We start from the raw sequence: 24,973 nt of genomic DNA on the forward strand, positions 1-24,973 counted from the left end.
TAGTAAAAGTCTAAAAAGCTAGCAGAATGGCAATTTTTAAACTTTAAAACTGTAACTTTTTAAAATATTATGAATAATAAAAATACAGGAATATTATTCCAGAATAAATCAACTTAAACCTTAAATAACTTTCAATATTTTACTCTCAATAAAAATATATTTTGTCAAAATGATACAAGTTAGAAATGAGCCCAAGATAACATCGGGTCATTAATAACAATAATATAAAATGATCTGGAGGGCCGGATCCGGCCCCCGGGCCTGGACTTTACCACATGTAGTCTAAAGTAATAAAAATAAATAAATAAATGTAAAATTCTAACGTAATTTAACTTTTTAATGACTTTTTCCTGATAAAACTGTAAAAGCTCAGAACACATCGATAAACGTGTTTGGTTTTTTTGTTGTTTTGGTGAAAAATGTGTGAATTTCTGCTCCTGTCTCTCTGATTGAACTTCCAGTGGGAGGAGCCAATGTAGATTAAATCCTCCAGCCAATCAGAGAGGGGTTTTCTCACATGCAATAAAGAGCTCACACTCATCCTCCGTTATTCACAATGTCAACATGTTTTAATTATTTTATTTTACAAAACAGGACAGAAAACGTTATTGCACCCTTTAAGGCTGAAGGATTTCAGCCTGAAATCCAAAGTGACCTTTAGAAAGAAAGGAGCAGCTGTTGATCAGGGAGACGACAACATGAGGTATGCACTCCTTTATCTCACATTCATTCTTTCACGCAGCTTCATGGTCCCGAGCTAAAGAGCAGACTGACAGAAAGCTTTTCTTCAGGGGGGGTTCCCCTCTCTGTCCCAGACTCTTTGAGGTTCAAATAAATAAATATCAGTCCTTCATTTCTTCACCTCCATCCACCCGTCTCCCCTCAGCCCCCCTGCTGCTACCTGATCCGCCCGTTCTCTCTGGGGGGGGTCAGTTCAGATTTGGGGTCCGGGCCGGCGGAGCTCCAGGTCGCCGTCCTGCAGAGTTTAGTGAACGAGCAGGCGCTGGGGGCTAACGAACAGACGTCTGAGGCGGACCAGTGGCCCCCCAGGAGTCCATCCACCCAGAGGCGGAGCGGCGCCCCCGTCAGGCCGGCGTTGGCCTCCGCCGCCTCCACGTCCACCAGGCTGACGGGCAGCTGCAGCACCGGGTTCAGGCCGTGGAAGCTCTGCTCCATGTAGGAGTTCTTGGCCGGGCCGCCGTGCAGACGCTGGGCGTCTTCTGGATCCAGAGAGAAGAGACAAACGTGGAGGATTGAAATCAACACCAATGCAGACTCAAAGAAAGAAACGGAAGACTAATCGCTTTTAGAAAATAAATCTTCATTTCCTTACACCTATCATTTATCTACGGTACTCTTTTCTTTTTTAGATGTTTTCAAGCAAGAAAATGAGTCAAACTTAAAGATCAGCTTTAAGTTTCTAGCATTTTTTTGAGGATGGAGGACATATATAAAGAAAATTGAGCTCTACATTTGATTTCTTATTAATTTTTGTAAAACAGGAGCAAATTAATTTGAAAAAAAAAATCATATTTGTGACATAGAAAATAAGCTCTCTGCTCCACCAGATTATGCCGACAAATAGATCCATGAACGTCTTTGTTTTTCTCGTCTGAGCTGGAATCTGGATCAGAACCGTTTGGCTGGATAGTTTTGACATTGCTCCCCATTTTTGGTGCACCGCTAATGTTACCTTGGAGGTTTGAGGGGCTGTACGCTAGCAGGAACGTGTAAACAAAGGGATGATAAGATGAATTTCTAATGAACTCCTGCTTCTCTGCAGAAAATATGTCCTAGAAAATGACACAGGTTTTTTTTTTATTAATAATAATTATAATTAAAAGACCACAAGAACTCTTTGAAAATAGATCAAAAGATGATATTTATTCTAGGAATCACTGTATTTTTCAGAGTATAAGTCACAGTTTTTTCATAGATTAGACAGGGATGAAACTCAGGAGCGACTTATTTGCGTTTTTGTCTCTTTTACATCAATAGGCTCATATATTTGTTATTTTCCCAGTAAACATCGGTTGTTTCCTCTAACAACCACTAGATGGTGCTGTAGCGCAGAAGAAGAAGTGTCGTCCAAAACAAACATGGAAGAGAATCTGATTGTTTTCCTCTTGAACTTTGAGATTTTTCTTATACAAATGTATATTTGTATGCAAACACGTTTAAAATCAAAACCCACTCTTTGGTTGAGCAGGCAGTTAAAGGGTTAAGATTGGACATTGATATATGATTTTTTTTCAGACAGAGCTGATTATTTAATGAGGACGTCCTAATTTCTTCACATAACGACATTTTCTGTTTTTTTATTGTGTTTTATTTATTTTCCAAAACATATAATTTTTATTTTGTTTTTTTGGAATTTTGCTTTGATTTCTAAAATCTTCTGTTGTTTTTTATTATTTGTTTTTGCTTTTTTAGTTGTGATCTTTCTGATGTTTTTGCGTTGAGTGATTTGGATTTCAGGGCCACCGTAGTTATCTGATATTAAGTACATGAAGTTACTTCAAGCAGAATCAGACAAACCACTGTCGACAGTTAATCACTGCAAAACCTCCAAACCGAGAACGGAGAGGATGACTCTTTCCTTCCAGCAGAGCAGCTCCTTCAGCGGCTCTGACCCGTTCACCGCTCTCTGAAACTTATTTGTTTGTTGCAGGAAAGGTTTTCTTTGGTGTTTCTCAGCCGCCTGGTGCTGAGCAGCAGGACAGCCTGGAGGTGAAATTCCTCTCCGTGTAAAAACGGATCCGCCTGCAGGTCAGACGTCTTCTCACAGTTGTTCCCGTGATGATGAGGAGGAAGAGGCTAATTCTGACGAAGGTGACCCTGAGCGTGCGTGACCCAAACAGAACCCTATAAATACACGCCGGCGTGATGCTGACAGCTGGGATGGGGGTGGGGGACGCTTGGAGTCATTCAGGTTCTTGTTTCATTTGATAAAGTGAAACATCTGAGTGGAAAACACGATTTTTCCCTGTAAATGAGCCGTTTTCAGCAAAACGTCTGGCGGCGTTTCCCGTCTCACCTCTCTGGATGGGCTGCTGTCTGTGGAACTCCAGAGGAGCGACGATGAAGCGGGTCTGACCCAGCAGGCTCCAGCGCTGCAGAACCCTCAGGGTCCAGACTCCGGGCCGCAGAGGCGAGGTGAGCGGCGGCCGGTAGTGCGTGACCTCGGCGGACGCGTCCACCAGGATGTCGTAGGTGGCGGCGATGACGTTGGTGGGGTCGATCCACACGATGGTGGCCGTCAGGTTGTTCTGGCTCCGGCTCCAGCGCTGCACGGCCACCGGCTCGTCTTCAGGGCCCAGCAGACCCCCCCAGTTCCTGAAGATCCGCTCCTTTGGATCCCAGTCGGAACCAACCTGAAGGGAAAGAGGAAAAGCCTCCTTCATTGGTGGGAAGATGTTTCTGGAAGTCTTTCGGATAACAAGTGAATTTATTTTGCATCAATAGGATGGAGGGGTTGAGGGTAAACGCATTACGGCGCCCTCAGAAGGACGGCCCGGGTTCTGACGGCCCGGGTTCTGACCTGGATGTGCTGCAGCCGGTTGTTGGCGTGAGGCGGGCTGGCCAGAGCGAAGTGGTCTTTAGGAGTCACCCAGGTCTCCAGGGTCTCCATCTGGGTCGAGGCTCGGTTCGTGGCCACGTGGCGGACCAGGTAACCACGGAATCGGTCGGACAGGAAGTAGAGGTGAACCGACACCGGGTGGCTCACGGCCATGTACCTGAAGAGAAAACAAAAAAAAAATACACATTTTACACCAACGATAGAGATCTCCATGGATGGATAGGCTTATGAGGAAACTGAAATGTGTTTCTTTATTGTTATCTGCTTATTAGCAAATAAAAAACATTTTTTCTGAATTTTCTTTTGTTTTTTGTTGTCACAAATCAAATGAAACAAAACCGACACAGTTACACATTTAGAAAGTTATCATTTAAAAACTTAACATTTTTTCTGATTTCTAAACTGTGATTTCTCTGTAGTACCAAAAACATGACTTCATAGTAAAATAGTTCTAAGAAGATACTTAAAAATATAAACAAAGTTTTATTAAAGACTTTTGGCTAATAATAAAATAAACAAAAGCAAACATGTTTGAATCAAATCCACTTGTGTTTCCCAGCTCAGCCTGCAGGGGGAGCTGAGGAGCAGATGTATTCCAGAGAAAGCTGCTCTGTGAGGAACACTTTTTGGTTTTTTTGCTCCGTGAGGAACACTTTGGGGAGAATCTGCTCCTGAGCCGTCTGAAGGAACACAGGTTAGGCGTGTTTGCAGGAACTCTCAGAGTTCTGCTGCGTCCAAATTAAATATGAAGATAAGGCGGGTCTGTGCTGAGGCACAATCGGGCTTCAGTCTCTGCCTTTTTCCAGCCCGCATGCAGGGAGGGGGTGCAGGAGGGGGTCACAAGGCCGTGCTTGTTGCTGCAGGCGGGGTGGTTAGAAGGGTGGAGGCAGGATGCTGAAGGTGAAGGAGCGTCTGTTCCCTTCAGACTGACCGTTAGAATGATCCACGGATTCGTTTGAGTTAGAAATCTGGTTGGTTGAAAACTTCTTTACAAATGGAGGATAACTGCTGAAAATGTGAAAGATTTTGATCATTTTGAAAGAATCTTTCCTCCTTTGTTCAGTTTGAATGAAGTTTTAAATAAAGTTTTGCATTTGAATCAGTTTCCATTCATATTTCATAACTGAACCTCATTCCTTTTGCTAAATCTAATCTGTTTCTGGACAGGTGTGTCTTCTGGACACTCTCACCTGCAGCTGTGGTTGTTGGGACGGCCCTGCGGCGAGCCGGCGGCGTGGGCCAGCCCCATACGGGCGAAGGCGTGGTAGTGACTGAGCCTGGAGTCCGGCAGGCTGGACAGGCCGTCCGTTTCCTGCTCGTAGACGTTCTCCCAGTAGGACTGCAGGCCCGGAGTCCCGGGGGGGAACGCCCCGAACAGGAGGGCGTCCAGCTGGTTGATGACCTCCTGGCTGACGCTGGCCTCAAACTTTCGGGCGAAGAAGGTGGGCCTGGACGTCTGCTGCAATGACCAAACGGACGGAGGACGGATCTTTAGCATTAGGAGGAAACATCATGACAAACCGCAAACTTTATTTAAAAAAAACAGAAACAGATGTTGTCTCTTTTGTTTATGGAAGTTTCATGTAAAGTGTTTTACTTAATTTTACTTAAACTAACTTTACTTTGCTTTATATGGAGCTATTTTGGGGCCATAAATATTTGAAACCCAAATAAAACATTTTGAAAAAATGATTGGTGTTTGGTCAAGAAAAGGTCAAATGTCCAAAACCTTTTGCCATTCTAAAATAAACTTAATTATTTTCAGCTTCAAATGTTGTTTTTTTGGTTTTAAAACTCAAAATTTGAACTTGAAAACTTTTTTCAGTTTGAACTCTTATTTTTTTCACTTTCAAATCAGAAAATTTCAGTTTTATAACCTTTGGCCCCGTAGTGGTGCTTTGGGGCGGGGCTAACTTAAAGGACCAATCAAAATCGATGAGGGTGTAAACTTCAGTCCCGGGAACGATGATAATTACAGTCAGAAATGTCTGTTCAGTCTGTATTTTCATAGTCTGAAGTTGTCCCAAAACTCTGTTCAAGCCCGTTCAAAGGGAACTTAAAGTTAAGCTTCACATCCCTGTATTTTATCCGGGCTGGGGACCGGCACAGGGAAATCCAGACCTGTCCGTAACCAACTGGCCTGTTACTTTACTTAATCTGAGTTTACTTAACTGAACTTAAAATAACTTAAGTGTTTTTTAAAGGATTTATGTGGTTAATGGCATGAGGACTAGACTGAGTCCTGATCAAACGCTAATGAAGCTCCACATCTGTTGCCATGGCAACAAATCTGACTTGATTTCTCAGGTGGTTCTGACCCCCACCCCGTATGATTCAAATTTGGGTGGACTGAATTTAATCATTGATCTTTAAAACAACGCAGATCCTCTGTCAGGACTCAGGGGGCGGGGTTGTGATGTCATCAGAGGGGCGGATCAGAGGTCTTCCTCCTTGTGGAGAGTTTCCTGTTCTTGCGGGTCTCCAGGAAGTTTCCAGAACTAACATCCCAGAATGCACTGGGGCAGAGAATGTGAAGAAACGTCAATTAAAGTGCATAAACGTGAGTGGACTGAGCACTTTTAGCTGATTTGAGGTTATTTCCTGTATTTCCAGGGTTCGGGGGGGGGGGGCAGTCTTAGAAAGACAGCCTCGTCCTTCCTCCTCTTGTACATGTGAGTCTTTGAGCCGCCGCTCGCTGTCCAACCCCGACATTAGAATAATGACAACCCTAGAAACCTCCGCGGCCGCCAGATACAACGCTCTAAAAATACGGCGGCTGCTTCCAGGACCAGAAACCACCAGCACCCCCATCCTGACCTCGGCTCTGTCGTCACAGCCGAGGTAAGAAGGCGCCGCTAATTTGTGAAGTTGGAGCTATTCTGAGCCTGGAGTGGAGGAGAAGGACGAGTTCATGACTTTGGAGCTTCAGCAGTGATGTGGGTTCAGACAAAAATACTTCAGAGTTCTGGAAAGGAACAATTAACTTTTTTTGGAAAACATTCAGAAATAGAAACGATTCTCATCGTAGCTTAAATTTACCCCAAACTCTCAGAATAAACGGGCGTCACTCGCTGAAGGTCAGCGCCTCACCTGGAAGCGCGGCAGGTCGGACGGCTTGAAGTCGTTGGGCGAGCAGCCGCACCAGTCCACGATGTGCTTGTACTGACACTTGCACCCCAGCTTGCGGTTCCAGTTGGTCAGCCTCAGGTTGTTGTCCACCATGGTCTCGCAGTGAGCGCTGTTCTCCAGCACCGTGTGGAAGAACGACTGCAGGCGGAGGAGCGTGGCTCTCAGTCAGGGCACATCAACCATCATCTATGTCACTTTTTAAAGAAGAAATCCTCATTCCTTTGTCTTTTCTGGCCATAAAACCCCAGTTAGGATGTTTTCCACACCATAAAGCCTTTTTTCCAGAAGGAGTTTCAGTTTTGGTACCATTTTGTGTGAATACAACATAGAAAATTGACAAAATAAAGTTAGGATGAGGTTAAAATGAGTCTTTCAAATTGAAAAGATACACATAAAGAAGACAAAAACTAAGATTTAGCCCCTCGGTTGTAAAGAATGTCAGCGTTTCACTGTAAGAATCTTGTTTTTACTTCAGGTTCCTCCTGTATGGAGAGAAAATAGTGTCGCCTCAATTTGGGCTACGTAATTCTTGATTTGTAACTCATATGATATATTTTGTGCAGAAGTACAGACATTAATCTTTAAAAATTGCTTGTTACGAACAGACAAACCTTTAAAATTTAACACAAATCTGATGTGAGACTCTTTTCACGTCTCCAAAACTCATGTGTAAATGATGTGTTTAAATGCTGCTATAATGCTGGGTCATCTGAGTTTTCTCATCAGCAACTTTGAACTCAGATTGTGAATAATTTCTGGTGAAACTATCATCCATATCTGTATAAGAAAGTGGGAAAATGTCAAGTTTTTCACCAGATAATATTTACAATCTAAGTTCAAAGCAGGTGAGAGGAAAACTCAGATGACCCAGCATTTTAGCTGCACTTAAACGCATCACGTACACAATCTTTTTCTTTTCCTTTTGTGCGTCACTTAGTTTCAATCTGTTGTCATTTTGATTAGTGCATGAGTATATATTTTTGAATTTCATAATTTTTGTATTTATGTACAAAATGTATTGATTTAGTTACAAATCAATAATTACTCATGAACAGATCGGGGTTCTATTATTTTCTCTCCGTAGTGACAAACATAGTAAAATTAACAAAATACATTTATTGACACATCAGTGAAGTTAAAATGAGACCAGATGAGCAAACAAGTAGTTTTTGAAATGGAAAATACACACATAAAGTAGACAAAAACTAAGATTTAGCCCCTCGGTTCCAAAGGGTTTCAGCGGCTTCTGCTTCCTACACACTGAAACTAAATGATCCACAAATCTTTAAAAATTACGCACAAAAAGTCATTTTAAGTTGTGCATGTGTAAACTGTATTTGTGTGTTTTTTTTAATTCAATAACTTTTTTACTTATACACAAATGTATTATATGAGTTACAAATTTAAGAGTTATGCATCGCGGTGATACTATTTTCTCTCCGTAGTGGCGAGCCTCTCTCACGTCTCTGTTAGAGCAACTTTATTTATGAAACAACAACAGAGATTTATATAAAGTTTGATGTTTGAAATAGTGTTAAAGAGCAGTGGAGAAGTCACGCTCTGGTGATAAAAGTAGCCAATGGCAACAATCATTTTTGATCTGAATCTGAGAAATCTGTGGTCTAATTTTCAAAGTAAATGTTTATATTTTCCAGAGAAACTTGTGTTATCGTATTTCTACGCCCACATGGTTCACATGATGACAGTAAATGTTGTAAAGATGCATTTTTTGGGGGGCAGTTTTTCATCTGAATTTATGCTGATTTAGTAAATACATTTTTTTGTGAAATAAACTTTTAGTAAGTTAATAGCTGATATCTGTAAATCGGAGAAGAATCATGAACAAGTTTAGAAATGTCCGTTCTGACTACAGCGTGAAGCTGCTGTGAACGGATGACTGCAGACGTGAGCGTGTTCTCTCCGTGTTCTCCTGAAGGTCACGGTTACCTCGGCGGGGAGCAGCGTGTAGGCGTAGAAGCGCTTCATGCTGCTGACCAGTTCGTCCCCGGAGTTCACCACGTAATCCAAGAAGGAGCGGCTGAGCAGGAACCAATCAGAGCCCCCGTCCACGGCGATGCCCTCTGGGATCTTCCGGTCTCCCAGGCGCCACATGTGGGCGTCGCACTCCAAGAAGAGTCGGTCCAGACCCTGTTTCCGGATGAAGCTGCGAGCGGAGCGGGAGAACACGAGTCTGTTTAGACTCACCACTCACAGGCTGAGCTGCAGATCGACCGTCTGAACCACTAATTCAATTTCCTGTAAGATTTCTCTGACTGTTTTCTTCTGTTACTTCTTCTGCTGGTTTTTCAGAATAAAATCATTCTGTAGTTTTTGTTTGGTTTTATTCTTGAACATTTTTCTAACAGGCAAAAACAAAAAAAGGACATTTTTAAAGAAAATTAAGCTAAAAATAGCATTTCTGAGGATTCATTTAATGAAATTGTTGTAAGATCAGAAGCAGAAGAAAAAATGCTGTTTGAAAAAGATCATGTTTGTGAGAGAAAAAAATGCTCTCAGGAACGGGAAGAGGGGGCGGGGTTGCTCTGCACCAACAGTTTAGAGGCGAGTTTTTAATTAAATAAAAACGGCATAATGATAATTAAAAGGAACACTTTGAAAACAGATCAGAAGATGATCGCAGAGGAACAGGAAGTGGATTCTTCTCACCGCGTGTTGTCTCTGCCGTGAGATTTGATGAAGTTCTTGCCGTGGTGTTTAGACAGAAAGCCCACCAGCTGCTGGTTGGTCCTGAGGAGAGACGGAGGCTGTCAATCATCTGATCAAATACCTGAACACGGAGAGCGAGAGGTCCTCAGAGAGGCTGAAACCAGGAGTTCATGCTGTGAAAGTCCAGCTGCTAGAGTCAAAAATCACCAACTTCAGATCGATGGAGCGTCTGATACACAAGGAGGAGATCTGCAGCAGCTGGAGAGATGCAGAAGAGATGCATCATGGGATAACTTTTTCTCCTGACTGGAAACTGAACATCTGACGGCATCAATAGCAAAACATCTTTAACAAAAACAGTTTAGATTTAAGATTTTGTCTTTATACTAATGAATAATGTGTAAAGTTTGCAGCTCACATTATTATCCATCCATCCATCTGTCATCCATCATCCATCTATCCATTCATGATCCATCCATCCATCTGTCCATCATCCATCCATCCATCCATCCGTCCATCCATCTATCTGTCATCCATCATCCATCTATCCATCCATCCATCCATCTAATCATGATCCATCCATCCATCCATCCATCCATCCCTCCCTCCATCATCAGTTGTTTATCCAGGTTTCAGTTGTAAACAGTCACATTGACTTTTCAGGTTTATTATCAGTGCACAAAACAAAGACATTTAATAAAGATTAAAAAACAATTAGAATTCTGCTTTATTAAAATGTTAAATGTGCTTTACTGCACATTTAACATTATTTTTTGTGCCGGCCACTTGTTCCTTTTGGTTTGCTGACTGTTTTGCATTCAGTTGTTTACTTTTTATTCATTTTTAAGAAGTTTTTAGTTCATTAAACTATTTTCCATTTATTTGAAAATATTGTACCAATTCTGTTTGTATGTTTATCAAGTAATTAAAAAAAAGGGAAATTTACAAAAATAAAGAAATTAAAACATTCACAGTGAATAAAAACAATTGAGGTTCTGAGGTTCATGTTACACCTATAGACTTTTGAAAAATATTGATCCTGATATCAACATCGGTATTGATATCGGCGATGTTGACTGATACCCGAACGCTCAGTATTTTATTATTATTTTACCGTCTTTGTCCAGTAAATTTCATTTTATCATAAATCTTATATCCTAGTCCCTGGATATAGACTGGATACAGACTGGATACAGACTGGATATAGACTGGATACAGACTGGATATAGACTGGACATAGACTGGACATAGACTAGACATAGACTGGACATAGACTGGACATAGACTAGATATAGACTGGATATAGACTGTATATGGACTGGACATAGACTGGACATAGACTGGACATAGACTGGACATAGACTGGACATAGACTGGACATAGACTGGATATAGACTGGACATAGACTGGACATAGACTGGACATAGACTGGACATAGACTGGATATAGACTGTATATGGACTGGACATAGACTGGACATAGACTGGACATAGACTGGATATAGACTGGACATAGACTGGATTTTGGACTGGATATAGATTGGATATAGACTGGATATAGACTGGACATAGACTGGACATAGACTGGACATAGACTGGATATAGACTGGATATAGACTGGATATAGACTGGATATAGACTGGATATAGACTGGATATAGACTGGACATAGACTGGATATAGACTGGATATAGACTGGACATAGGCATGGTAGGTAGGGGGGGTTATAAGAGGAAAAGTGACAAAATACGCCCTCACACACACATAAACACACAAAACCTAAAAATATAAAATAAACAAACAAAAAAAGACAAAACAAAGTGGGGATGGACGACCAGACGAACAAAAGAAAAAGAAAAGAACGCAGCCACAACAGGTCACAAACTGGTGTCCTGCTAGTGCCTGTCCCAAGCCCTGTCAGTGCAGTGGGTGAAGTTAACAGAAACATATAATAAATATCAAATAGATCAAAAGAAAAGATAAATATTTGCATATTTGAACTGAAACGGTGTTTTCTATGGACCCCATAAAGCTTTTCTCTGATCTGCTGCTTCACAAAATGACAGACTGTTTCTTCCTGTTGAGGTTAAAGCGTTTCTGGAGGATGAAAATCTTCACGCCTCAGCCCCACACAGGCATTTTCATCAAAGGAAACGTCACCACTTTTAATTTATGAGGGTCTGTTTCAGCTTTCATGTCAGATGATTGCAGTCATTCCAGCTGAACCCAAACAAGCCTGTTGTTGCCGTGCAACAACTCCAGAGTCAGTGAAAACACGTGAAGGGCAGTGAGCTCTGTGAATGATGGAAAAGTCGGCTCCACCAAAGGTCACGCTCTCACACCAACCCGGCTCCATGTGCCGGGGCGGCGGACAGACGGATGAGAGATGCTGCCGCTCTGGTATGGATTTTTGCCTGAGGCGTGTTCAGACTGATGGAGGACAGATCGCTGCGTGTTTCCATCTTCTTAAGAGGATTCATCCCAGTTCACTTTTCAGGAAAAAACTCAGCAGACAGAAACATCCGTGTGGCTCAAGCTAGCACCTAAAAACCTCGATGTGATGAAGACGAGGGTCTGAAGTGGAGAACAAACCAGATGAACGATGACGTCAGCCGTTCAACAACTTCAATAATCTCTAACTTTCCATTTTAAAAGCTGATACGGAGCCGTTCCGTGTCTGACACCGAGTTCATGACGTCCTGAAGCTCACGAAGCTTTCGGATGATAAATGACCAGATAAGCATGAGTGAGGCTGAGAACAATCACTGCAAACCGTCCGTTTATCAGAATCCTGAACTCTGGCTCTGGTTGCCATGGAGACGGCTTGCAGGGAGCAGAGGTCCGGCCGCTCTCACCTGATGGGGAAGTCAGCAGCGCTGAGGTTGATGAAGAAGTCCCAGGACCAGTCGGACATGCGCAGCAGGTCCTCCATGCTGCGTAGGTACATGGTCAGCAGGCTGGCGCCCCCCCAGATGGTGGTCATCCTCCAGGGCGTCACACGGACGTTTGAATACTGACGGGCCAGAGACAGAACTTCTCTGTGGAGGAAGTCGGACCTCTGAGAAGAAGAGAGACGCCTTAATGTGGTTACACAAATACTGCATGCACGGGGTGTGCATGTGATGCTTTTGTCTGCTAATTGATGTGTTTATGTTGGGTTATTTATTGTTGTGTGCTATGAAAATGAAATAAATAAATAACAAAGGAATGTTTCTGGACAAAGAGGGCGGAGTTACAACTTTTAATGTTCAGTTTAGTCTAAAAAAATAATTTCTGAATTCTAAAACAGCTCGATACATTTTAACTTTTAATAAATTAAGGAATGAAATGTAAAAAAGTAAAATCAAAAAAGTAAAATGTGTATTTAATGCTTATAAAATGGTTTTAAGAAAGGTGAAAGTTATAATTAACCATTGAACTGTTCGGTTTGGATCTTTTTAAAGTGAACTGTTAAAAGGATTTGAAGCTTTTCTCCTAGTCGATAAAGTTTAAAATTTCAAAAAGCGATGAACCAAATAGACTGTTTCTCAAAGATCTGGTTTCTCTAGAAGTCCACATAGCTGACAGGCTGAGCGGCGGTGGCGGCGGCTCACCTGGTCCACGTGGATGTAGTAGTAGTGCGACGTGTGGTAGATGGCTTTGAAGAGCCGCTGGAGCTGGCGAGAGGCTCGGCCGTGGACGACCAGGACGAAGGCGATGCGTGTGGGCGGAGCCCCCTCAGAGGCCACGCCTTCGTCCCACTGCACGGTCATGAGGGGTTTACCTGGACAGAGAGAAGGTCACACAGATGTTTCTAATGGGTTTAACCTTCTGACACCGTTAACAGTGTTTATGTTCTTTAATTTTTTCATTAGTTGACACGATAATTCCAGTAGATTTCAAAATCTACTGGAATTATTGTGTGAACAGTTGAAAAGTTAAAGTATGTTAAAGATTTTCTGTTAAAGATCATTTTAATATTTTCCATAAAAGCAGGTAAAGTGTCAAACTAAAGCTTCACTTTTAAAGAAAATTTAAAAAAATGAATAAAGTAGAATTAGTAGAGTTTCACCAGGAAAACCAAGTGCATTCTGGGATTAAAGCTGGGAAAGAGAAAAGCGAGCACACCCTGAGGAAGATCAGACATGTTCTCCTGAAAAAGACGAAGTGGATCCGCCCGTGTGGTAATGACGGCGGTTTCAGCCTGTAATCAGAGAAGTGGGACCTGGAGGAGCTCTGGGAGGCTCTCAGCTCCATCCCTGAGCGGGGGCACTCGTAGGATTGGGGGGTAATTACTGTGGATGAGCAGCATCCTCACTGCTGGAAATAGAGCCCCGACCACAGAAGGAAGGGAAGGGCCACACACTCAGAAAAGTCACGTGACCCTGAAAGGTGGGAGAGTTGGCGTTCTCACCTTCTGAGGGGCAGAGGCGGGGCACCTTCTCAGGCATCAGCGCCTTGTCTTTGTGCCGACAGAACGCCTCCACGATCTGCTGCCGGCACTCCCGGCTTTTGGCTCTGGACAGAGCTGAGATGGCCTCCTTCCCGCTGATCTCGCACTGCCTCTTCGCCTCCAGCCCGGGTGGCGGCGGTGGGGGCCTCGCCGGCTGATTGGACCCCTGAGCCGGCGCTGCAAAGCTCGGCAGTGGAGGCTGGCTCTTTCGGGTGTGGTTGTGGTTCCGGCCTTTGGGCTGGACGTGCTTGAAGATGTCATTTCCCATCATGCTCTGGGCTTTCTCCAGCTTACGTTTCCGCAGGTGCTGTGATCGCGCCGCCAGGTTGCTGTTGCCGTCGACGCTGTCGAAGTCTTTAGGGACGGAGTTCTCGCTGTTGCTGTCGGGTCGGAGTTTCTCTTTGGGCCGATGAGAGAGAGGAGCGTCCTGTGGGGACAGAGATCGTCCATGTTAACGTTAGGGACGCCACAAACGATTATTTTAATAGTCGACTAATCGTGTCAGGTGCAAAGTGGATCAAAAGCACACATCTTAACCATCGTTAGCTTTAAACCAACTAAAAATTAAGACAATAAAGATGATAGTTTATTCAACTTTTAATGAATCATGCAGCCCCTGTTCTTCATTAGTCTACGATTAAAACAAAAATAAACTAGAAAAGATGCATGATCTGCGATAATGCTAGTGTGAATGGTTTTTGCTGAAAGTAGTCACTAAAGATGCTGAAGCTTTTTGTTAAAAATGTACTTATACTACTAATTGCTGCAGAGTTTTACTGAAAATGCAAACGCTATTTGCAAAATGTTGAATTTGCTAAAAGACTAGAAATTTCATTAAAGTACTATGAAAAAGCGCTGAAGTTGACCTAAATTTCGTAAAAAATTGTAGTAAAATTGCTTAAAATCCCTAATACATACCAATGTTGCAAAAATAGTTAGTGTGTTTCTTGAATATTAGCTAAACTCCAAATTAGCCCCCAAAAACCTCAGTAGATGTCAAATTAGACAAAAAGCTAGCACATTGCTTAAATACTATCTAAACTCTAAAATAGCCAAAATTCCTCAGTAAACTAAATTACTCAGAACATTAGCATGTAGCTAAAATAGAAGCTGTACTCTAAATTAGCCAATGAAACCTCAGTAGAAAACAAATTAGCCAAAAAATGTTAGCATGTTGCTAAAATATTTGCTAAACTCCAAGTTAGCATAAAAACTCAGTAATGTCAAATTAGCCAAAAAGCTAGCACATTGCTTACATGATAGCTAAACTCCAAGATAGCCTAAAATTCATCAGTAAACTAATTTAGTCAAAACTTTTGGGCTCTTGCTAAAATAGAAGCCAAGTTTAGCCTCAAAAAACCTCAGTAGACTAACAAACTAGCCAAAAACGTTATGCTGAAATATTGTCTAAACTCCACATTTCCTTAAAAATTACTATAAAGATGAAAACATAGCACATTAATATATATAAAGATTTGTTGCTAATCTACTTAAATTTTTGAAATTTGAAGACTTTCTCATTCATTTCCTAAGGGGTATATTTTACTCAATATTTCGAAAACTATAAAGTTTATGAATATCAAAAACACTAGCAGTAATGAAGCTGAATATTTTGATATCAAGATTACTGAAATTGCTGAAAGTGTGAATAGTCAATTAGTCAACTAATTGTGGCAGCACTAACGTTAAAGTCTCAATAGTTGTTACACATCTCCAGGTTTGAAATGTGTTTCCTGCATTAGACCTCCTCCTGAGGGAGTGGTGAGCTGCAGACACAGCTGCGCTCAGAAACCATTTGGTGGTTTAACCCCCCAATCCAACCCCTTACTGCGGAGTGTCAAGCAGGGAGGCAATAGATCCAATTTTTAGAGTCCGGGATTTGAACTCACGACCCTCCAGTCTCAGGGTGGACGCTCTACCAGAAGGCCACTGAGCTGGTCATGTTCAGGAGTTCATCACCAGCTGTTGTGTTTCCCTCATCATAACCTAATCCCACATTTGTGCTCATCTTCAGAGATAAACTTTGTGTTTCTGTGGTTGTGTGTTAGGCACAAACGCACAATCAGGGAGCGAGTGGGAGAGCTGTAATATCAGCTTCTGCCACCTGCTCCACAGACAACCTGTCATTATCTCATCTGTAATATCAGCTCAGAGGAATGTTTGTGTGCGTAGATGCATGTGTGGGATTGTGTGCATGTGTGTACACGTGTGTGCGTTCCTGCCATAACACAGAGGGATAAACGGCTGTCACACACTGCAGATGAAGAAACACACAGAGGATTTTCTCTTCTGCTCTCACTGCAGACACACTTTTATCCACAACTCAAAGAGACTCACAAGACAACAACTCGGAAAAATCAACACAAACAGGTTGAAATAGAGTCTTTCTACTTTTAGTGGCGTCTTTTTCAGGACCATTGACTGTATCTTAGAACTAGACAGAACGTTCCAAACAGGAAGTGACTCCAAGAAGCCAAAGTCCAAAGAACTTCTATAGAGAAATAAACAGCTGTTACTCAGTCATTCTGTGGGTCATCATAATCTGTCTTACTCTGATACCATTTTTTAAACATGTTCTTAAAATTCAATTTTTAAAAAATCCTTCTGTAGTTCAAGTTATTCACCAATCAGATGCCTCAATAAATGTAGGTGGAGCCTGCTGCCCCCCCGTGTCCAACGTTCAAAACGTTTGACAGATTTCATGTATCCTGGAAGAGGCGTGGCCTTCCAACAAGCTGACTAATGATTGGTGACAGTGGTTACCATAGACACAATGACTTAGACCGACAATCACATGGGGCCGTCCGTAACCAGGGGCGGATTTACCATTAGGCAAAGGTAGGTGATCGCCTGGGCCCCCCAACATATTCTGGGGGTTGAAGACTTAATAAAAGTGTGAAATGAATCAATATTTGACTCTTTCATTAAAAAAATAGAAGCTAGAAAGGTGAGTCATCGTTGCTATATTTGCCGTTTTTTTTATTATGACTTTGCACCATTTTTGGAAGGGAGTGATGAATAAATTAGCGCATTCAATAAATTTTATGTTTTTCTTTTCCAAGTATTACATTTCTTTGACATTTAAATGTGATTTCAGCTTTTAAAGGGTAACCAAACCCCAAATCAACTCTTTTCGTCTAATTGGTCAGCTGCTGTAAGTCCTGCGTCATTTCAGAAGTTTCACGTCATCATGCTCTGCAGCTTCAGTATAAAAGCCCCGCCCATCTTTGATAATGTAACGCTCAGTTGTTAGCATGCTAGCTTTAGCATGACTCGTAGGTGTTTTATCAATAATCTACTGGCTTACACAACTTTCCAATGGGCTTGGAAGTTCGTTAACAGTATTTTAGTGCAATTGGCCTTTAATCCTGAAGACACAGTATAGCCTCCCTTAGCCCCGCCCCCTTGTTTTTGCATTTTGGGCTGAGAGTGGAGTCAGTCCTGTTAAATATTTATAAAAACATTTAGATTCTTAACATTAATTCTGTCAAAAAGTGGAGCTGTAAGGAATTCATTTGACGGTTTTCCCAAAGGTAAGGATTTTATTTTAACAATAAACACAACTGCAGAAGGTTTCACATTATTGTTCCTCTGGGGCGACTCTCCAAATCGCTATAAAATGGCGACTAAATTGACTTCATTTGGTTGGAGCGTAAACCATTTTCTATGGATGACGTCACACTTGCTCTGTCCAGTTCTCTGATACAGTCAATGACTTTGTTCTAACTTTGTGTTGCTCCCATAATTCATAGTTTAGTCGTCTGTACATTTATTTTTTAAGTAGCCTGCATAGTCTCCTGCACTGTGGGTCTCTCACCACCAGTTCCTAGAAGTCAAATATGCAAATATTCTACCAAATGTTTAAAAAAAGACTTCAAACTACTTTAACATAAAAACAAACAAAAAAAAGAATTAAAACAAAAGCTAAAAACAGCAACAGAAAATGTTCTCTGGACCCCCTTTCTGTGAGAATTCCTTGTATGGCTTAGAGACAAACGTGACGTCATTTTGATCACTGGAGCCAGAAAACAAACAGGCTTTATGCAAAAACCACAAACAGAAACAAACACACAATAACTAAAAGCAAACAAAAAAGCAGCACAAACCAGAATAATGCAAAATAAACACGATTAAAAGTGTAAACACAAAATAACTGTATTGGTAAATATAGACACAACAAACTCAAAAAAGACACAAATAAAGGACCTGTTTACGTTGATTGTGGGTTTGTGGTTTTTTGTTTAGACTAGGTAAACAAACTCGAACTAAAAAACAACAATTAAAAAGAGAACAACATAAACACAGAAGGAAACTGGCGGCCATGTTTGTGATCCTGAAGCTGCTTTCTCCCGTTTTCCTTGAACGTCACAAACAGAAAGCCGTGCGTGTTTCCCAGAATGCCCCTCGCTCCATGGAGACGGGCCGCAGCTGGAGCTCCAGAGACATCAGACTGCGTCACTGCGTCCCGCCGCTCGGCGCCTCAGCGGGGTGCTGATGGAGCGGCCGCTGAGGCGCAGAGACACGCAGACCTGTTAGCTTCCTATAAAACTCAAACGTCAGATGGAATTTCTGTGAGAAGTTTTATGGTGGATGAAAAGCAGAAAACACTGAAGAAGAAGCTGCTCTGCATCAAAGCTCAGAAAATTTGAGTTTGGATTAAACCTGGAAAACTTACACTTTTTTGACACATTGTCAACAGAATATGAATGTGATTCTGATGGAGACTCATGAGAAAAGCAGCAGAATGCTTATATTAGATCGGATCAAAAGACAAAGAAGAAGAGCTTTTAGCTGCAGACAAAGGAAAAGGGAGCCAGATGGAGCGAGAGTAAGCTACAGGGACAATTACAAAGGTCAGCTGATGCTGTGAGATGTGGCTGAAACAGGAAACACCAGGATTACAGGGATTTCAGTAGATATGCCAGATTTAGTAAGTATGATCTCAAAGGAAAACCCACATAAAACAGCTTTAACCTCAATGGTAAATCACTAATAACAGCACAAACAGAAGTAATCCAGGTTCCCGTGCAGGGAACTTTTCTCTGATTCTTCATCCCTGACACCAGGAAGATCCGGACTTTAAGCCCAAAAGAAACACAAAGACTTATTCTGATGGTTATCTTCTAATCCTGGTAGTTTAAATTTAATCCGAAATCTGTTTGATACAGGTTCAAAACCAGATCAAAGCAGCTCCAATCATTAGAACCAAAAAACCTTTTCAGCTCTTGTTGGGGAAAGTTGACGTCCACAGAAAGTCCAAGCAGGTCCGGATCTGAACTAGTGCTGCCACAAACCGTTATTTTAAGAGTCGACTAAGATATAGACTAAGATATATTATTTTTTCTGATTAGTCGACTAATCAGGTCTTGCAAAAAGTGGATGTAAAGCTCACATCTTAACCATCATTAGCTTTAAGCTAACTAAAACAAGATATATAACATTACCTGTGATAATGCTAGTGTGAATGCTGTAAGCTGAATTGGGCAGCTGAAAATGCTAGTACTGATAGCTGAAGATGCTAAAATTGATAGCTAAAAACACTGAAATTGCCAAATTTGCCTAAAAAAAAAAGAAAAAAAAAAGCCTAAATTAGCCAAAATAGCTAGCATGTAGCTGGAATATTAGCTAAATAGCCTAAAAAACCCTAATAAATGCCAATATAGTCCAAAAAGCTAGCATTATTCAAATATAGCTTTAAACTTTACTACACTCTGACTCCATATAATATAAAGTAACAACTAATCGACTACTGATAAGTCGTTGACTATTTCAATAGTCGATTAGTCGTCGATTATCCGACTAATCGGGGCGGCCCTAGTCTGAACCTCACAAGCCCATTTGACCGGTTTCAACCATCTGTGCCCACATTTCCTGTTAGCACTCCGCTCCGGATGTGGACATGCGTCTGATCATCTCAGTTACTGAAGAACTTTCCCTCAAAGCGTTTAATCAACTTTCTAATCCTCACAAACATTTTGTTTAAGGATTATCGACCAAACTGCACTAGAAAGTTCCAATCCCATCAGAGCAGGATGATCTCAGAATATCTCCTAATCTGATCAGAGATCACAGACTTTACACTTTCATCTACAGAGTTTAGAATAAGAATAAAATCTGAGTTTGGGCACACTTTTCTGTTCTTAAATCCTTCTGAACAGTGATGCATGGAAATGTACGTTTATAAAACTGTTAAAATACCTGTTTCCCTTCACAATAAAAGCTTCTGTACTCCTAAAAGTGGATAAACTCACAGCCACCATCATGTTTTAGTATATCTACTGTCTAAGATACATTTATATTCAATTTCATTTATTCCAAACTGTGTTTACCTTTTCCAGGATTTTACAACATGAAAGTTTGTTTTTTTATTCCATACAGTTGGTTAAATGATATCTGAGGCTAAAGCTCTTTGGTTCACCGAGGAAAACCTTTTGAGGATCACAAATGTTTGAGGCCTTTTTCCCTACAACTTTCCACTGTGCTCTTTTTGGGGGGGTAATGCTTCACATTTATTTTTTAATAAAATGCCATCTTCTATTTTTAACAGATATTTCATCATTATACAACAATGTTCAGACAATAAATCTTAAACTGAGTGTGAAATGTGATTTGTTTTTTACTGCAAAATGACAAAAATTGAGATCATTTTTTTTAAGGTCGTAAGCATAATATGAAAAATGTTTAAATCCAAAAGCAAACAAAAATAGCGTCTAAACAATATAAAAATGACTTTAAAAAGCTCATTTAAAGACCCCCTCTAATGGAAATGATGTTTTAACATGTTTTTGTGGCATTTTTCTCATAATGAAGGACAAGTATAAAGAAAATTAAACTCACATTTGTATTTCTGAGAATCGTATTATTAAAATTATTATGAATCAGCAAAAATGTTAGAAAAAGATTGTAATTGTGACGTTGAAAATAGGCTGGAGATACTCAGCAATGAAAAGGGGGGCGGGGTTGCTTTGCGCCAACAGTCACAACTCAGAGATGAATTTTTCATAAACTCCTACTGCTCTGCAGAAACTATGTCCAAGAAAACACTTTTTTTTATTTAGACTAAAAACTGTATCATCACAACAAAAAGTCGACTGGGAAGGATTAGAAAACTCATCAAAAGATGATGGGAGATTTATTCCATATCAATAAAAGTGTCGTCACTTTTGTCATTTTTGCTTTAAACCAAAAACATTTTTACACATAAAATCCCTATTTACATAAATATGAAAGATTTATTAAGCATTAAGGTTCCAAAACAACTTCACAAGTCACAAGAGAACGGTTCTTTTATTTGCAATTGTTTTTAAATTAAATGTTTTTTATTTTCTAACTGTAATTAATTTTTTGTTTGTTTTTTGCCAGGAATCCCTTTTTAAAGAGATTTCTGAATCTCAATGGAACTTCCTTTTTAAATAAAGGTTAATAAATAAATAAATAACTGTCTGCTCCATTAGGAAGTCATTTTTCATGCTTGTTTTGGTGTTTTTCAGTCGGATGCTGATGACCACGGAGCTAAAGCTCCGCCTTCCCTCGCCCGACTTCATCCCCATCAGTTGAGACCCGGTCCACATCTGAGCGTGTGGACGTGGACGTGGACGTGTTTACCAAAGGTGTTTTGCTATCAGCCGAGCTCCTTCAAAGGAGCGTTTAATGAAAACAGGATGGCATTCCAGTCCATAAACACAGACTCACCGTGTGCACGAGCAGAGAACCGAGGCAGCAGGAGAGCCTGTCGAAAGGTGTTAACCTTCGTTTAAATCAGAAACATCGTACTTAGAAAAATTCACTCTAGAAATGAGTCGACTCCTGACTGCAGGAACAAAGAGGAAGTTTTGCAAAACTGGAAAATAGTTTGTAGGTTAAATCTGGAATAACATGTAGAAATTAAAAACTGCTAAATAAGATCATTAAAGCTGCAAAAACGACTAAAACGTCTTTAGCATGAGAAAGAATGAGCCAAACTTTTTCGTAAATATCTACAGAAAAATGACAAATAGACTTAATAATATGATAACTATTTGTAAAATGATCTCAATAAATTTCATATAAAACACATAAAACCTAAAATTTGAACTGAGATGGTACAAATCCAAAGACTTAAATGACTAAAAACTATTTATTTAAAAAAAAGAGCAAATTACGCAATAAAAGAACTGAAATGTCAAGACAAAGGTTTAATAAATGATTTTTAAATGTTTAAATAATGCAAAAACCTCATTAAAGTTCTGTAAATTATTCATTCAATAAAAAAAAACCCAACCATGAAGTCACTAGAGGAAAAGTGCAAACCTGAGATTCTCCTCCAGACTGCAGACCTGAAAACCTCCAGTCGTCCTCCAGCTGAGCTAAAGCCATCGTTAAAGGAGGAACTGACGCCTTCATGGAGACGACGTCGAGGATGAGCGGTCGGCACGGCAACCACATCCTTCTCTGGTAAACCAGCAGCTGTGTGTTTGCTGTGTCTCAATAAAGTTTATACAAAATCCCAACAAAAATGAAAGAATCGCTGTGATGTGAGCAGCTAAAGTTATGAGACTTTTATGGACAGGAACCAGAGACGACAACTTCCTGTTTACATACTAACCTAACATCATCAGTGCAACGAAAATCTCCATTCGTACAGTTTTGATAGGTCAAACCAGGAAAACAAAGACGTCCATGGATCTATTTGTCTGAAAGATGCATCAGCAGAGACACTTTGGCTTAACCTACAGACTTTTTCCAACTGAATTTTTTCGTCTGCTCCTGATTCAGAATAAAGAAAACCTCAGAAATGCAGTTTTGAGCTAAATGTTATTTATAAATGTCGTCAGTTATTAGATTAATCCCACAAGAAGATGTTAAAGTCTCTGTTTTCATTCGAGCGTGTCTTTAACTTCACCGACGGCTGCGACCTCCTCCAGAGGATTTCCACTGCATGCAGGTTGTTTGTAAGGGATACCCTCAAAACAACAACAGCGGCATCGCATGTTTATTTCAGTCTCAGTCAGATTAAGCAGCTGCTGCAGCTTCACGCTGAGCTCAGACACGTCAGTCAAACTGCAGAAGGAATCCTCTTTACTCCAGTGAGGACGTTACTATGACTTTATAAGGTACTTTTTTAGATTTATTTTAAAGGACATCAAAAGTTTTTTAATCAGGATTCCATTTGCAATCCACTTCAGATCAACTTTTACTTCAAATTTTCATTTAAAACCTGTTTTATTGAAACTTCCTGAACACAACTGTGAGTTATTACATAAAAAGAGCAAAAAAAAAGCCATGAATGACTTTAAGTAAAAATAAATGTCTGTGTTTTATGAATCAATATTGCACTCAACAGATTGATTATTCTTTTAAACTTGCAAAAATTTAACAACTATTGTATAAATTTACAATTTCAGAATGTTATGTGCTTTAATTTCATAAAAAGATTGTTTTTTTAATAAAATATATCAACATTTTTCTGTTTAACTGAGCATAAACTAAGCTTCCTAATTATAATTTATTCTTTATACAATAACTGAAGCTTCATACTTATGAGTTTTTTAGTTCTATGCATAATTTAATGCTTCATTTTTCACATTTTGTTTTTTTTATTTTATCCTGTTTTATTTGATTTTCAAATGTTTTACTTTCTTTCCAGCTGTTTTTTTGTCAGATTTAAAGGATTTTTAAATAAAATCCAGAAAATGTAAAGACTTTTCAGAGAAAAAAAATAGGATTTTAGCTCATATTTTAGGGTTTTATCTGAAAGAGTAAAAAAATGCAATGAATTACTTTAAAGGAAAATGAATATGTGTGCTTTATGAAACAATATTGCATTTAAAAAATGGATTATTCTTTTAAACTTGTACCAGTTTTGCATAAAGTTGCAGTTTCACAAATGTCATTAAATTTATCATTAAAAGTTTGTTATTTCATGAAAGATCAACATTTTTCTGTTTAACTGAGCATTCATTTACTTTCCTAAATATAATTTATACATTACCTCAAGCTTCACAAGTTTTTTCAGTTCTATGTATAATTAAATGTGTCATTTTTCAATTTTTTTTCATTTGTTCTTCAAATATTTTACTTTCTTTCTTGCTGGGTTTTACTTTAATACAGATTTAACTGGTTTAATGTCAGATTTAAATGATTTCTAAATAAAATACATAACATTTTAAGACTTTTAAGAGGGAAAATTAGGATTTTAACTCATATTTGAGGTTTTTCTCTCCTGCATTCCGCATTGGAGCTTCAGATTAATGGGATCTTCTGCTCCAAACTCCGCTGTCCGCCTCCCTAACCGCAGGAGGATCCCAGAGCTGCGTGATGACAGAGCATCCCCGCAGCTCCTCATCCAGCAGCGCGCGCGCGTTCATGTCCAAACAACACGAGAACACCTGGATGCAGACGGGATTTCTGATCGGACTCCTGCATGCTCGGAAATAATGACAGACTGCTGCTGCTGGAGCGGTAAAAGCATCCGCGCGCACGTGCCACGTCCGTGCCCGCTCCTCCGCCGCACAGGCTCGCGCTTGTTCTCCTCCACAACAAACACCGAGACGAACAGACGCTGCACCACAGCCGAGCTAATCAGTCATGGTCCGATTTCACGCCGTGACAGCTCCACAAACAGACACATTTAAATAAATCCAGCATGCCGACACGTGAGGGATGCGCGCGCTCGTGCAGCAGCATCCCCCCTCCCTCCCTCCGGGACGCACCTCCAGCGTGGAACCGGGAATGAGACTCACCGCCTGCAGCCGGTGCCGCGCCGCGCCGCCCCCTCCCTCCCGGTGGTCTTTGTGGAGCCCCGCGGCGCGCTCCCCTCTCTTCTCCCGGCTCCTGGAGCCCCCATCCCCGCCGGCGGAGTCCAGGCTGCTGAAGTTCCACACGATGAGGGTCTGGACCAGCAGCACGGCGACGGCGGCGAGCAGCAGCAGCGCGGAGCGCGGCCGCCGGGCCAGCCTGCGGGCGCACGGGCTCATCTCTGCGCCTGCGTCCGCGGCGCGCAGACAGCGGGCTGAGAATGCTGCCCCGAGAGGGGCATGCAGCGGGAGGAGGGACGAGGAGGAGGAGGAGGAGGAGGAGGAGGAGGAGGGAATTTGGCAAAGGACTGAAAAGAGGAGAGCTTTGGAGGCGGCGGGGGGTGCGCAGGGGCCCCCACGTGGCCGTTTACGCGTTTGAATAAAGGAGCCAG

At 41.0% G+C, this 24,973-nt stretch overlaps 1 protein-coding gene across 3 annotated transcripts; it reads right to left on the reverse strand.

Moving 5' to 3' along the window:
- Positions 1-547: 547 nt before the first annotated feature.
- Positions 548-24,813, reverse strand: LOC112146733 (xylosyltransferase 1). Of its 3 annotated transcripts, none has more exons than XM_024272709.1 (11): positions 24,528-24,813; positions 13,768-14,233; positions 12,968-13,137; positions 12,230-12,432; positions 9,377-9,457; positions 8,657-8,873; positions 6,671-6,847; positions 4,771-5,039; positions 3,542-3,737; positions 3,038-3,374; positions 548-1,220 (listed from the first exon to the last, which is right to left on the reverse strand). In XM_024272709.1, exons 1-11 carry the CDS (start codon positions 24,759-24,761, stop codon positions 898-900), a joined length of 2,673 nt encoding a protein of 890 aa, XP_024128477.1. In that variant the 5' UTR covers positions 24,762-24,813; the 3' UTR covers positions 548-897. The 3 variants fall into 3 exon arrangements, with proteins under 3 accessions (XP_024128477.1, XP_024128478.1, XP_036068987.1); XM_024272710.2 differs by lacking the exon at positions 24,528-24,813 and adding an exon at positions 22,096-22,372; XM_036213094.1 differs by lacking the exon at positions 24,528-24,813 and adding an exon at positions 21,499-21,575.
- Between the last annotated feature and the right edge of the window lie 160 nt (positions 24,814-24,973).

The sequence above is a fragment of the Oryzias melastigma genome, linkage group LG8 (genome assembly GCF_002922805.2).
Source record: "Oryzias melastigma strain HK-1 linkage group LG8, ASM292280v2, whole genome shotgun sequence".
NCBI lineage: Eukaryota > Metazoa > Chordata > Actinopteri > Beloniformes > Adrianichthyidae > Oryzias > Oryzias melastigma.

What these genes read in the sequence shown, in the direction of transcription:
- LOC112146733 (XM_024272709.1), bottom strand. Translation starts at nt 24,761, where the DNA reads ATGAGCCCGTGCGCCCGCAGGCTGGCCCGGCGGCCGCGCTCCGCGCTG. An exon ending in CGCGGCACCGGCTGCAGGCG is followed by an intron (nt 14,234 to 24,527) that starts GTGAGTCTCATT and finishes CTGTCCCCACAG; the next exon opens with GACGCTCCTCTCTCTCATCG. An exon ending in ACCGGCTGCAGCACATCCAG is followed by an intron (nt 3,375 to 3,541) that starts GTCAGAACCCGG and finishes CTTTCCCTTCAG; the next exon opens with GTTGGTTCCGACTGGGATCC.